The 15,041-nt window shown below is 50.6% G+C and overlaps 1 protein-coding gene across 1 annotated transcript in view; it reads left to right on the top strand.

Moving 5' to 3' along the window:
* Positions 1 to 14,908, top strand: part of LOC120599391 (solute carrier organic anion transporter family member 3A1) — a gene marked incomplete at its 3' end in the record, with an annotated part of 215,010 nt that extends 200,102 nt beyond the window's left edge. The window contains exons 7-9 of the mRNA XM_039858464.1: positions 1,514 to 1,652; positions 11,531 to 11,706; positions 14,805 to 14,908. Of these exons, the coding sequence (XP_039714398.1) occupies positions 1,514 to 1,652; positions 11,531 to 11,706; positions 14,805 to 14,908 (419 nt within the window). The remainder of the gene's footprint in view (positions 1 to 1,513; positions 1,653 to 11,530; positions 11,707 to 14,804) is intronic.
* Positions 14,909 to 15,041: the final 133 nt, after the last annotated feature.

Genomic DNA, 15,041 nt, shown 5'->3' with positions numbered 1-15,041 from the left:
GACCACTTTCCTTATTTCCTAGTTACGATCTCAAGACTTTGGACTGCAGTCCAATCAGAATTGCCTTTAGAGGGACACTGGAGAGTCCTTTTATATCGTGTTGACAGCTGTCCCCTTTTCTACGTGAGACTCTGGGGCTGTCTTGAGAGTCCATCCTAGAACATCAAGACTGTAGCATGGCTGGCTTGCAGGATACCACTTCCTCGCCACACGAGCCCCCTCCTCCAGGCAGGCCACTGGGCCTGCTCCTGCAGTTAAGCCAGAAGATACAGTAGAGCCAGGATTACCTGCCACCCACCAATGGTGAGCAGGCAGAAGGGGAGAATACAGGCAGAGGCAGCTGTCTGTATCCGTGCACAATTCATGCACACATGTGCACAAGGCACCATACACCCCTCCGTCCCCTTCGCCGCCACCCCAGTGGTGTCCTCCATCCCAACCCAGTCCTCCAGCCCAAATAGAGTGCTTCCCAAATAACAGTGTTGGGAAATCAACACCGCCCGCCCCTACAGTGCCAGCTCTCAAGTAGCAAACTTTCAGGGGTTCAAAGCGCAGGGCCTTGTGAAAAAGAAAATCGCTCAGGGCCCAGTCGAGCTGCCAGCTCTGCGGAAATGGACGGAGTTCCAGCCCCTCCCCGCCATTTGTGAGCTGTGTATGTTTGGGCAGGCGACTGAACCTGGCTGTGCCCCCGTTTCTCGCTCTAAAAACCCCATGGGATTATACTGAGAATAAATGAGATAATCTATGCAGCCCCTTGAATAGTGCCTGACGCACAAATTGTCAGGTGTCACCGTGATCGTCTGCGTTATTATGCAGTACTCTGAGCCCTAGGAGACTTACCTGCAAATAACAAGGCTGAAGAAGAGACGAAACACCCCCGCTCCCCTTTCCTCTTAGCAATTTGCTCGTTCTAGATGACCGTGCCTTTAATAGTGCAAAAAAAAAAAAAAAAAAAATTTTTTTTTAATATCTTAGTGTTATTTTTCTCAGGAAATTGAATCAGTCAGACAGACAGTAATTACTGAAGCCGGTCTATTTGCAGTTGTTTGTTTAGCGTCACAAGGCTTACTGTCTGCTGGAGAGGAATAAAACAGAGACGGGCCCAAACAGGGGAGAAACGTTGAGCTGCGCAGGGTGGGGTTGGTCCAGTGGAGGCTGCAGCAATCAGGGGAGGCATCCTGGAGGAGGTGGCCCTGAGCTGAGCCCTGGCTGTCGGCACCACATGGATGCTAATGATACAGAGGCTTCTCCTCCTGGCAGATGAAGCTCCCACCCAGCCAGCCACCCAGCCTGGCCCCGTGGTGCAGGGAACACTACCCACAGAGCTCTTAGCAGTGGCACTGGGCTGGACCTTGCGGGACAGAGAGAGTTAAGATTGGAGGAAAAGGAAGAAGGCGGGGCCGGGTGACCTATCCCAGCAGAGGCCAGAGGGCTGTGGCGGGGAAGGGGGGTGGGCGCGGTCCTCTCCGAAGCTGGCTTATTCCTGACGGGTTCTGTTTCCTTTCTTTTCCAGCTCAGCGTCCGGCTCGGCTCTGGACCCCTACTCACCTTGCAATAAAAACTGTGAATGCCAAACCGATTCCTTCACCCCAGTGTGTGGAGCAGATGGCATCACCTACCTGTCTGCCTGCTTTGCCGGCTGCAACAGCACGGTACAGAGGTTTCCCGAGGGGGCGGGAGTGGGCGTCCACACGCGTCGCATCCTTAGTGGTCCTGCCCTGTGACTTTTTCTCAGCCTCGGATGTAGTGGAAGATGCTCTGTCAGCGGGACGATCGGGCTGCCGGGCCATTCAGGGCTTCTTGCTAAATCAGCCCGGTTTCTAAAAAGCGTCATTGAGCAACTGAAAGTAAAAATTCAAAGGCAGCTGGATGTGTAGAGCTAGAGGAAAAGATGGTGGTTCGAGGTGCTCTCCGCGTCTGTAGAACAGGATGATTCCACAGGTGGTGAGGTCCCCATCAGCAGAAGTATGTAAGGAAAGGCTGGAAAGCCACTTATCAGGGAAGACCTCCTCCGAACCTGAGATTATCTGACACTGACTCAACCTCTTCCCTACTCAGTTCCCTTTGTATTTTTCTTCTCGGGTAGATGGCTCCCACCCTTTACCATCCTCCTATTATACGTATATATTTTGGGGTGGGGGGGGCAGAGTTGTACAAATAGCTGTCCGTGTTCTCTGCATGAAATCCTGATGCTAAGTGGCCGTTCACCAACTCTCGCCGATCCCACCTGCCAGGTGTTTCTCACACCTGCGCTTCTTCGGCATCAGTGCCACCCCTGCCTGCTACAGGCCCGCCTCATCTTTTGCTTGGACCAGTGTTCTAGTTGCCTAATTGGTCTCCTGGCTCGGGATGGCCCCCTTCTGGTCAGTCTTCTGCACTGCAACCAGAATGATTTCTGGAGCCCTGGAAGGACTCTTTCCTGATACTAATTCATCAGCTGGAAGATAAGGTCTAGGCACCGAACCGAGTTTGCTTGCGTCTTCGGCACGTGTGTGTCCTTGGCCGTCCTCTTCAGTTGTGCATTCTCTGAGCTGTGGTGTTCAGCTTTCCCCAGACAGCACGTGTCTGTTTATGCTTCTCCCTCCAGCTGGATAACTCCTACAGACCTGTCATTACCTTACTCAACTTGCCCCTCCCCTGTGAAACCACCCAACTCCCCCCCTTGACCTTTGCGATTCTTGGCTCTGCAGCCATGGTACCCGTGTCTCCTGGAGGCACGCGTCTCAATCCACTGCAGTGATTGCTAAAGGTCTTTGTCTTCTGCTCCGATCTGTGACTTTCCTGATGAGCCAGGAGTGGCATCCAGAAGTGCTCCATGAATATCCAGGAATGCACAGATGGAAAGCAAGATTTTAAAAAAAAGAAAGGAAAAAGGGCTGAATGGCCGCTTTCAAAGAACTAAAGGTTGAACTCATTTTATTTCTGCTCCTTCCCATAGCCTTTGGGGACTATTTTTTTTTTTTGGGAGCAGCAATTTTTCTGAAAGAAGAAACATTGATGATTTATTTTCATTTCCAAAGATTTATTTTTCCTTTCTTTTAACATTGAGATTCCTGGGCAGCTATTAACATTTCTCTATAGAGAAAATAAATCACCGTCGGGGGTCGGGGGCAGATTTTGTAAAATGAGATGATAAAGCAGTTTCTCGATGTGAGTGGAACTGCATTTTGTAAAAGAGACAGGGCCCGGAGAATGGTTAAAATGAAAATATAAGCGATTCTTTTACATGACAAGTTCATGACTATTTTAATATTCAAAAATTGATATTATCAATCAGTTTCGGTGGTCGTCCTGTTGTAAGAATTAAATTGACCGAGTGGCAGCTAGCATCCTGAGACCAAAGGTATCGCTCTTTGGGTCAGAGCCTTCTCTGACCCAGACTTGTCTTAAAAATCGCATCTCCCCTGATCTCGCACAGACAAGAATCCCAATAACTAAGAGCATAACCAGGTCCACGCTTGCTTCCAGCGGCCACAGCAACAGGCTGTGGAGTGCGGTTATCGGATGGTGAGCTTCTCCACTTCCCTTCAGACACAGCGTCCCTTCCCCAGACACCTGCCTACCCCTCACGTGACCGGAAGCCTCATGTTACCTGCCAGGTGGCAGGCCAAGTGGAGACGTTATCCCCCTGAGGAGGCCCCGGGCAGTCACATCCCTCCCCAGCAGAGGCAGACCCTCTAAACGCCCTGGCTTCTGACGGGTAGATGAGGGACTTGGGACACAGAGCTACCCACGTCCTGGATAGGAGTCCTTGTGACAGTTCAGCCTTCAAAACAGCCACCACCATGACACTTGGAATGGCGGCACGCTTCGCAAGAGCCCGTGCAGGCCAGCGAACAGGGCCTTCCCCACGTCACTCATGGCGCAAGGCAGCTTGGCCCAGGGTCAAAGAAATCTCAGGCCGCCATCCGAAAATGAGCCCAGAGCAATTGCGATCTCAAATCCGCGCTGCGGCGTTTTGAGAATGTGCAGAAAGGTGGCTTGTGTTCCTGGGATAGGCTTTCCCCGAGGCCTTCGCACGCATGGCACCTCCTCATCCTGTGGCTGAGAAGCCACCTCGTCATTTCCTCCAGGACTGGGTCAGCATCCTTCCTGCAGAGTCCCCACCACCTGCTGCTAACTGGTCAGGCTCTAACCCACCCACGCACCCACACCCCCCAACAAATGGCTCCTTACTCCTCCGTCTTCCCCACTAGGCTCCAGCGCTCAGGGACGGGGTTCTGTTGCAACCCTTGCACCCCCAGCTCCAGCCTGGGCTCTGGATGAAGGCTATGGGCTTCCCGAGGCCCTGGCTGGTGGCCCTGTGCTGGCCTCCCGGAGCCCCACGGAGCCAGCGGTGATAACCTCACTCTCTTGAATAGCAAACTGGCAGGCGGATAGGTTGGCTGGTGCTGATTTTGATGCTTCAGGACCTAATCTTTGCTTATTTCTTACTACTTTATAGCTTCCATCGAGACGTGTGAAAATTTCCCCTAACTCAATTAGAGGTGGAGAAATCACCCATCAAATAATTCTGATTATAAGGAAATCTGGTTAGTGTTAGCAATTCTCCAGCATTAGACTGCCCTTCCTGCTCTGGTATGGGTTTCGTTTTTTGTTGCCTTATATCTCATTGAGTGGTAACAATGGCAGTTTCCAGGGCTGCATTTGATAAAACAATTTCTAATTCTTCTCGTTGCATATGACCAGGAGGGAGTGGCCAAAAAAAAAGGGGGCAGGGCTGCAAGTTAATTTTGTAAGCGTCCTTTGGCACGAATGTGTTGTCTGTCCAGATTATTTCTGTACCTTTCACTCTTAGAAATAATTATTCCAACGGAAAGCACCTCGGCGTGCTGCCGATGGTTGGAAGTTATATTCTTTCAAGGTACTGAATAATTTACTATAAAAAAGCTCAGAGCCTCCACCAATAGGACATTGGAGGTCAACACAAGTCCAGCACAGCAGTTTGCGGGGGGCTCATGACAGACGATTGAGCTGTGCCCCCATTGAGGCAACAGATACTTACGAGCCCCCGTTGGAGCAGAGCCCCTAGTAGGTTTCACGCAGGGCAGAGGACGGCTAGCTCCCATGTGCACGCACGCAGGGGGCTCGTCATCGAAGACCATGGCCCTCCGTCCTGGCTGCTCATCAGAATCACTTGGAAGCTTTTAAAACATGAGGTCTGAGCTCATCCTTAGAAATTCTAGTTTCCTGGTGCCCGTGGGGGACCCAGGCATCACTGTGTTTTAAAGCTCCCCAGCCTTCCACCCATGTTTCTGATCTGTAGCCCAGGTGGAAAACCCCAGTTCTAGGAGATGGGATGAGTTCTTCAGTTTTTATCCTTGCAGAAACAGGTCAGCCTCTGAGCTGACACTGAGCAGTCCGGCTTCCATCTCGTTTCCCTTTGCCACCTTTATTGTGTTTCCTCACGGTAGACACCAAGCCGGGGCTTGGAGGCGGCCCATCCGCACGTTACACGGAAGAAACAAACCGATGGCCTTGATGCCGTAGCTGCCCTGCAGGTGTATTGACTGCGACCTAAACCGAGGTTTAACGGTCTGGGCATTTCATATGCAAATCTGGATTTCGGGCCTCTCCATGAAAATTAGATGATAAATAGAAGGGCACCTGGATCCCTACAGGGCAGCAGTTGGCTGGTCTGGCCACTGGCCGACCGTTTAGACAAGACATTTGACCCCCACTTAGTCACTGTCCCCACCGCTGGCCACTCCTTTGTACCTGGACCATTTTTCTTATCTATTTCCTGTCTGGTTCCCAAAGGCCTGGAGTTTGCAAACCCTCTCACATAGCCTGGTCCCGTTTGCCAGATGGATTTATAAGTCTGTATTCATTCTGGTGATGGCTTGTCAGAGGGGGCTGTAAACATTCTGAAACCAATCTCTCTTGGGCCATGGCCCCTCAGGACAGCTAATACATCGCAGGCCCTGGGCGAGGCATTAGAACTATAGAGATGACTAAGTAAGGAGCTCATGTTTACTATCAGATCGGACGTAATGTGTTCATACAGTTATGAACAAGGGACCAGCCAGGAGCAGCAGCTAGCCCGGCCTTGCAGTTAGTAGTAAGTGAAAATAGCATGTTATAAAACTGTATCTAGGTCATGATCCCTTTTAGTCAAGAAAAAGAAAAATCTAAACACATGTATATCTTTGAGTTGGAAAAAGATTAGAAAGACAGCCAGCCATTCATAGGTTACCTCTGGCTGGGAACTGGAAACTTAACGTTTATATATTTCTTTTGCATTTTCTGTGTATTTCTAAGTTGTCTAAAATGGACATACATCTTTCTTCTAATCAGGAAAAACTTTTTTATTTCAAAAAAAATTGAATGTGAAAGGTTAGGTAGTTACCTTCTATGAGAAGGAAGCAGATACAACTTAGTGAATTTGCAGTCTTATGCCTGCATGCACGGAACTGGTGCTGGGTGGGGTGGGGCTGGAAGGGGGGACCGTAGCGTGGCCAGGCCTCTGTCATGAAGGCTGAGTGGGTGGGTGTTTGCCTGGTGGAGAGGCACAAAAGGACATTCCAGCACGCGGTATGTGTACGCATGGGGAGGCTTGAACTCTGTGCTATGGGCAAGGGTTTGGTTTGGATTAAATAGATGGAGAGACGATGAGACTCGGTGTTCATTCTGAGCTGCAGTGATGTCTTTCTCCTGTGCTTTGCCCACCGCTTCCCACCTGAGCTGGCTGAGCCAAGAGTGAGCCCGGCTGCTCCCCAGAGAACAGCCCTTCCATTCACTTCTGCAGGAGATAGTTAAGGCTCTGCCTGAATGTGCTTCCACTTCCGTTACAGATTATTGGGGTGAAAGGTGGACAGAGGTCTTGCTTTCATCTCAGTATTTTTGTCACTGGTCATCATCCTTTAACCAGCGACCCTACAAGGGAACAAGAGAGTGTATTTCTTCTTGCAGGTTTTCAGCATCTTCTTGGCCTTGAGGCACGTGGGTGATCGGCGGGGCTGCTTAGCGATGAGCTGTGAGGTCTTTGCCGGGAAATACCAGCTTGGGTTGGGCCACGAAGGTGAAGAGACTCTAAGCTACAAAGAGACAGTAATAAGTGACAGGAGAATGTCTGAGGAACTTCCCTGAATCATGAAAGAATCCATAACTGTCTAGGACCCATAGGAGCGCGTTGTCATTCAAAGGAAAACATCCCCGGTCTATTGTGGTGGCGTCAGCGGTCCTTTGCCATCTCGATGATTGGGATGTCACACACAAAGGCTGGAGGATTGCACAAGCAAAAGCAGACGGAACACTGCACGTCTCGGCACTCTCCCTGGCAAACTGCCTTCTCTCATCTACGGGGCGAGGGCCTGACGTTTAATAGAAATTGTCATTTCTTCCTGGCTACCGAATCCATTATAAGAAGGAAAAAGAAAGCCAGCGTTCCAGCGTGCTGGCAGTGACTCTCCACTTCTCAAGTTTTCCCATCAGGCTCTTCATACGTGGAACATCACCACGCCCTATAGCTGCCTCCTCGGAGAAGCCATCTTCCAACCTAGAAATTAGTTTATTTGTCTGATTAATAGGAATCGATCCATCAGTATCGAACATGGGGCGGGGTGGGGGGGGTGAGGAGGAACACAAACAAAAACGTCTTTATTTGCCAGTATTTTTGAAACACCGCTGACGAGTGTTTTGTGCTTATAATATGAGCTGTCAAAATAGCACGCTTGTGATTTCTTTCAGCGGTAGAAAACGAATCCAAGAGTCCGGAGAGTGATTTTTCTGTTTTTATGGTCTCCAGCTTTATTGTAATTATTCATCCCCATCATTGGATGTGAATGGAAACATTTCTCAGTTTAAATTAATGACTCAATGTGGAACAGGCATAGGATTTTCATTGACTATGCTATTTCTTCTTTCATGGATTTCTTCATTTTTTAATGTTTTGGCGTTTTTAACTTTTCCAAGAGGTGATACATTTACACGGTTCAGACATCAAGAAATATGAAAAGGAGGGAGTGGAAACTGCTTCCCCCTCTGTCTCCCGTTCGCCCACCTTCCACCCCACCGCTCTGCCCAGTGAGTTTAGTTTCTTGCATTAAGTACTTCTTGATTGGGGCTCACAGACAAGATCTCAGAGCTCATCACATATTCTATGCCTGGTTGTTTGTGGTGTTGTGATTGATCTTGGAGTCCTTTCCATATTAATACATGAAGCACACTCTCATGCCTTTTTGATACAATCTTTAACTGCGGGAATCTGTTAGAATCTGTTTAGCCAGTCCCCGTCGATAGGCATTCCAGTGGCTGCAAAAGTTTATCTCTTGCGTTGTGGAGACTCATATCGAACTGGCGTCGTTCTGTGCCCAGGGGAGTCTGCCTGTAAGAGAAGTTCGTGCAGAATTTACAAGCCAGTCTCACTTTGTCCTTTAGGTCACCGCTGGTTCCAAAGCTCATCAGGCCTGTTTCTCTGTAACCACAGTGGTCATCTGACTATCCACACAGTATGTCAGGGGACACATCTTTCCACTAAAGCTAGATCCTGCCACCCCGCGTGGGACACCAGGCAGAGATTCCAAGTCCCCCGGAGGCAGTGGGGACTGCATTCCTCCCTAGAGAATGGCAAACTGGGAAGACAGTTCTCTGAAACGGGGAAGGGAAGTTGGACATGTTCCGGGTCAGGGCTATAAAGTAACCTGGAGCCTAGAGCACGTTCCTACTGGTCAGGCGTATCGGGGTCATGATACTGCTTCCAAGTTCAGGCCTTGATACTGCTCCAAGATCCGTCTGCTTTTCGGGCTGCCCAGACTGGACCGTGGCACACAGACGGCGTGAGAACTAGGATCCCGGCGTCTCTCGTCTCCTTGATGAAAGTGGGGTGTTCTCTCACCCAGGTCATCGCCCTGTTTTCAGACTTCGTACTGCTGGGAGCTCTGGCGGGTCTGGGGGTTCCCATTTAGATGTCCAGCTCGCATCCGTGGCAGGGCGGTCCCTCCGCTTCCTTTGTCCTCACCCGTGGTTCTTCCCCCGCATCTGGGTGGACGGTTCTTTCCTAACCACCTTCTTACTTGCCCGGAGTCCCCTCAGCTCCTTGAGCACACGCCATCTGTGGTCTCTGGTGCCGCCTTTGTCTTGGGGACTTCACCCTGCTGTCCACCGGGTCCATTCATGGGAGGTCTGATTCATAGACACCTTCACCTCGCCCAGCCCAGGTGGGGCTGGACGGTCGCGGCGTGCGATAAACACGTCTCACTGTTATTATCCCTTTTCCCTTGGGGACACGGTCACCGAGCTGATCCAGGGCGGTCCGTTTCCGAAGGGACCTGGATGCAGTTTCGATGACGGGCTCGGAGTCGTAGGGAGGAAGGGATGTACCAGGTGGATCCGGGAGGGGTGCGGGCTGCGGGTTCAACGGAGGAGACTCATCAGAAGGTGCGCGGAAGGCGAGACGGATGGCGTAGACGCTGGGCAGAGGGCGGGGGGCAGAGGGAAGGAAGTCCGGACCAGAGTCCCATGAGGGGACATGGCGCCGCTCTTGCCAGCTGTGATGACAGAGGCGGACGGAGGGGTTGGGATACGGAAGCACAACTCGGTTCACGCACGCGGGGACAGAAGCCGGCTGAGGACAAGGGAGGCGAAGAAACAGTGAGTGTGAGCAGCTAGAAAAGGGTGGCTGTGAAGCTGGGGTCTGGGGGGCAGTTTCCTCTTCCAAGCAGGGAGAGAGGTGGCATTTTAAGCGAGCTGGGGAGAAGTCCTGCTTCCTAGTAAGAGCAGAGGACGGCTCATTCACATATGCTTACTAAAACTACTGGGTGACACCTACTGCAGGGGTCCCCAAACCCCAGGCCGTGGACCGGTACTGGTTCGTAGCCTGTTAGGAACCGGGCCGCACAGCAGGAGGTGAGCAGTAGGCAAGCGAGCGAGCGAAGCTTCGTCTGTATTGGCAGCCGCTGTCCGGCGCCAGCGTCATGGCCCCAGCTCCACCTCAGATCATCAAGCATGAGATTCTCATAGGAGCGCCAGTCCCTGGTGCCACAAAGGTTGGGGACCGCTGAGCTACTGTGTCTCAACATTGTGCTATGAGAAGATGCTCGGGAAAGGGTGTGGAAGACATGGTTTTCTCTCGGGAGCACTGGGTCTCCCTAGGAGGATGGAGAGGGTCTCTGCAGTGGGGTGTGGGCTGTGCCCCCATGGAGGGAAGCGCCGGGTTTTGAAGGAGAGGCCAGGTGATCTCTGGGCAGAGGGGCAAGACCCCAAGGGACTGCAGTCACCACCCCAGGGTGCTGTCATGGTTCCATCCACACAGAGGCCCCTGCTCTGGGCAGATGACTGAGGAGCAAAGCCCCAGCCCTGCACAGTGTCCCCCCGACCTCAGCCCCTAGACGAAGCCCCCGTGCAGGGCACAGCCATACTAGGCAGCCCTCTGGGGGTGGGGGGCACGTAAAGCCTTTCGGACACCCCTGCGAGCATCTCATGTAGCTTCACGGGATAGGAAAACCCTCATCTGTAAATTCTGTAGGGAAAGAAAAGGCGGAGGGCAGAGGAAGAGGGCAGGGAGGGCAGGGGAGAGATGCCGGGAGGGGGGGGAACTGTGGACGCCCTCGGAGGGCGGGGGGTTGTTTGACCCCCACGAGGATTTACCTCGTGGTGTGCTCTGAAAGCTGAGCAGCCCTCGGAAGAACAGCGAGGAATCATTTAAGGTTGTTTTCATTGTGTATTCATTAAAGGCCCTTGCACTATTATTATCGAACCTTAATTGGCTGGGAGCTGGCTCGGCGCTGCCTCTCCCGCCCCCGCCCCTCCCTTTGCCACAGAAATTCCTGGAACGTGTGCGAGGATGGTGCCCGGGAACAGGGCTGGCTGGGCGAGAATCCACGGGAAGATCAAACGAAATACTGTGGCTTTTCTTCCTCCCGTCTGATCATATATTAATCAAGTCTGTCTCGTTGGGCTTTCACGTGCTGCCCACGACCCGCTTCAAGCTCCCCGGCTTCTCTTAGTCCTCTCTGCTTTCTCGGCCACTCGAGAACTTGCCCGTCGGCTCCCCCGTCGCGCGGCGCCACGGTTGCAACAACTTCGCACGTGGCGGTGCTCATCCTTTGTTCCAGGTGGCACGCTGGGCACTGAACCAGCAGCAATAGGCAGGTTACCTGATTCGCGTCTTTTAATACACGTCAGTGTAATTATAACTGCATAAAAGAGAGGACGAATTGGCAAGTAATTACAACGTGGATTTGGTGACGTTTCATCCTATTGTGGAAGCAGAATTTCCTGATTGTCTTGGGGTGGGGGACACATTTGTCTGTGGTGCAGCTTTACTGAGGGATTCTCGAACGGGGAAATGAAATACACAGGAGATGGGGCAATCAGCTCTCCTCCCCCTAAATATGCCTTTATTTGCATGAGTTTTGCAGCTTCCTTAAAATGCGAACGCATTTATTCAGGCCTAATTGATGGGATGCTACAGAATGCATAATTAGGCAGTGGCAGCTCCAGCTGATAGATGGCCTTGGATTTAGAAAGTGGAGATGCGCAACCCGCCCCCGCTCGCCCCCGATTAAAAGGGCTGACTGCTTCCTTTCAGAATCTCACGGGCTGTGCGTGCCTCACGACCGTCCCGCCCAAGAACGCCACCGTGGTTCCCGGAAAATGCCCCAGCCCCGGATGCCAAGAGGCCTTCCTCACCTTCCTGTGCGTGATGTGTGTCTGCAGCATGATCGGGGCCATGGCACAGACGCCCTCGGTCATCATCCTTATCAGGTAAGCCTCTCGGGTCCCCAGGGGCCCGAGAGCCAGCCTCCCCACTCGGCTCCCCCTTCCCACCAGGTGTGCGTGCGCAGGTGCCCCGGAGGTCAGAAGTTCAGATACCACGTGAACCTCACGAGGCAGCTTCCCTAAGCTGACAGGAATGGGCTGCATTGAACTAGCTGAGTCCCCATGACCAGCCTCCATCCGGCCACTGACTGTCATCTGTGTCTCAGGCTTGTTTCTGAATCTGGAACTAGGGGTGACATCACTGGCCCTGCAGACCATTGTGCGTGGATGCCAGAGGTGTGACAGGGTACTGAAGAGGGGGTGATGCAGTGCCAGGGGGGCCGTGGAAGCCGAGCAGAGACTGTTCTTACACAGGTCCGTGGCTGGAGAGAGCCACTCATAATTCTGTAGTTTCCTGTCTCTCGGGACCCATCCTGGGGGCAGGTCGGGTGCCTCAAAGGCGACTTGTTGAGCAGTATTGTAACGTACGCGCTTGCAACGGTATCTGGATTTATGTGAGGAGCCAAGGGGTAGAATGCTCCATGCCGCAGCAGAAGCGACACCAGACAGACACCAGACAGACAGAGCCACCTTATTGGGATGCAGCGACCTGGACAAACCAGTGCGATCCCAGGGGCTAGACGTAAAGGAAGGTGTGGGATGCTAGGGTGTGACCTGTGCCAATGCGCCCGTCACCGGCTGATTCGATTCAGCTTCTCGTGTCTTCTCGCTATTCTGACCCCATTTCCTGACCTTTGTTATGAATTCCCAAGGAAGGGGATTTGTGTGATGCCCCTACGTGTTCTAGAAGGTCATTAGCAAATCTTGTTAACGTGCAGAATCGTTAAGCGTACAACAGCACATTGCCACTGTACCCTTCCTAAATTCAAACGGTAGATTTTTAAAATTCACACCCAGTGCTTGCAAGGCTGTAGCAAAACGTAAAATCACATGTTGCCGGTGGCATTGAAGAGCATATTGCTCCTTTCTAAAAAGCAATATCACAGTGTGAATCAAGAGTCATAAAAATGTTCAGATTTTTTTGTTATGCGATAACCCTACCTCTTGCCACTTATCTTAAGAAAATACTTCTCCACAAGAAAAAAAAAAGCTCAATGCAGACAGATTTTTATTACACCGTTAACTATTATAACAGAAAAACCTGAATTGGAGTAGAGTTAAATTATAGTACTGCTGCTCAATGGAGTAATGGAAATTCTTAAGCATGTGAAAAGTGTTTATGAAACGAACTATTGAATTTAAATTATATACAGAGGGTGATTTTATATCACGTGCATGTGGACAAAACTATCAGATCTCAGGTATGGGTTTGGAGTGGCTGCATTATCGGTAGTTTATTTTTAGAAATTCTTAGAAATTCCCATGAAGCTGTATTGTGCTATTCACACATAGAAGGCACGAAGAAGCAGGAATAATGACCCTCACTGCCATTAACAGTGACCACTCCCCATTTTTTCTCTCCCCGTGACTCCTCTGCAAAACCCCTGCTCAGTAGTTGTGCCTGGCAGATCCAAACAAAGACAGTCGGTTGAAACCTCAGTCTCTTCCACATCTCAGCTTGATAGGCCGCTCTTAGAGATTTTCAGGAAATATTCGATTCCCTATAAATAGATCAGCAGAAAAGATGGCCTTCGTGACCTAGGCTGTGCCCATCCCCTGCTGGGGTCTGACGGAAGCACAGACTCACACATCGTACCGTATTCCGTCACCGTCCCAGTCCACTTTGCCATCACTGATGTTCCAAGCAGACACAAGGGCTCAGCCTCAGCCACAGGCCAGATGTGTGCCAGCCCTCATCCTGTCCCAGAGCAGAGGTCACCCTGTCACGCCATGTGAGAGCATGCCTGCGGACAACACTGTGAGAATCCAAGCTGGCACTCGCCAGCCCCCTCTCGGGCCAGGCGGGGCTTCTGTTTGCACTTTCTGTGTTTCCATTGTTACGTAAAAGCATACCCCTTCTACAGATGGAAAGACGGAGGCGGCTCCGAGGTGAGTAAGCAGTACCCTCAGAGTCTGGCAGCTCATAGGCTGTGGAGCTAGGCTTGCACCCTGGCCTTGCATGGAACTTCCAACAGCATTCAGGCCATTGCTCTATACCTAGATCTGAAGATCATTCCTCCTGTGGGAACCAGTTTCCCAACAGGAAATGGAGAGCTTAGCACCTCACTCACTTTATTCCTAGTGACAGGACGGCTGAAAGGAAATCAAATTTCAAGTGATAAATATTCGAGCTCATTATGCCAGCGTGTTTTCTTGATGAGGAGAATTTGCCTTTATTTAAGGTGTTTTTCAAGTCAGTCCCTTCAAACGAATGTGCAGAAGAACCGCAGCCACAGGGCCGATGACAACTTTGAGGAGCTTGGGTTTCGTAACATATACATTCCAGAGAGAACGGACCGTCGACCTCCTCCGTGATACTGTACAGGTGTCTGGCGACATAGCGGTTTCCCCAGAAAATTTTACACCCCAAGAGTATTCTAGAAAGCTTGCGAGATCAAAGAGAGTGGTCTGGGTTAACCAAAGCCAGGGAGGCAGAGTTCGTTCAAAACAAAGAACTGTGACTCTGGGAAGTTGCCTCTCTTCAATTTAAGAGGTACTGAAACGGGATCTATAGACGGATGGGTTATTTCACTAGTGGTCCGTCTGGGCTGCCAAACCATGCTAGTCCGGTTGATGTCACAGAGGTGTTTGTGGGCCTGGCCTGTTGGTGAGGCATAATGAACATGGTCTTCCCCACTAATGATCCTCTGATACGTATGACCTGTCAACCTAAGACATTTCTTTGTCCCAGAAATACAAAGTGTCTTTAAATGAAGACATTATGGACCGACTTTACATTATCTCTTTTGAATGACAAGATGAGCTCCAGTAAATAAACACTTCTCTTATCACTATAGTTACCATTATTTTTTCTACTGTAGGCAGGGAAAGCCAGGAAGCAAAAAAAGAAAAAAAAAAACCGAAAAACCCAAAACTCATTAATAACTTTCTAAGGAAAGACTCCAATGGAGAGACCTGAGCTTTGTTAATTTAAGTAAACTGATAAGAATTTTTGTTTTTTTCCTTCATTTCTTTGCACATAGGACAGTCAACCCTGAACTAAAGTCTTATGCCCTGGGAGTTCTGTTTCTCCTCCTTCGTTTGTTGGGTGAGTATCACTATTTATTCTATTTATTCTATTCTATTCTATTCTATTCTATTCTATTCTATTCTATTTATTCTATTTATTTGTTTATTATTAGGCAGGCAGGCAGCTAGCTAGATAGTGACTTAAGTAAAGGTAGGCAGGCAACTAGCTAGCTAGGGACCTAACTGAAGGC

Source organism: Pteropus medius, unplaced genomic scaffold (genome assembly GCF_902729225.1).
Source record: "Pteropus medius unplaced genomic scaffold, Ma_sr-lr_union100, whole genome shotgun sequence".
NCBI lineage: Eukaryota > Metazoa > Chordata > Mammalia > Chiroptera > Pteropodidae > Pteropus > Pteropus medius.
Note: the sequence above shows the minus strand (reverse complement) of the source record. Positions and strands in the feature narration are given on the sequence as shown.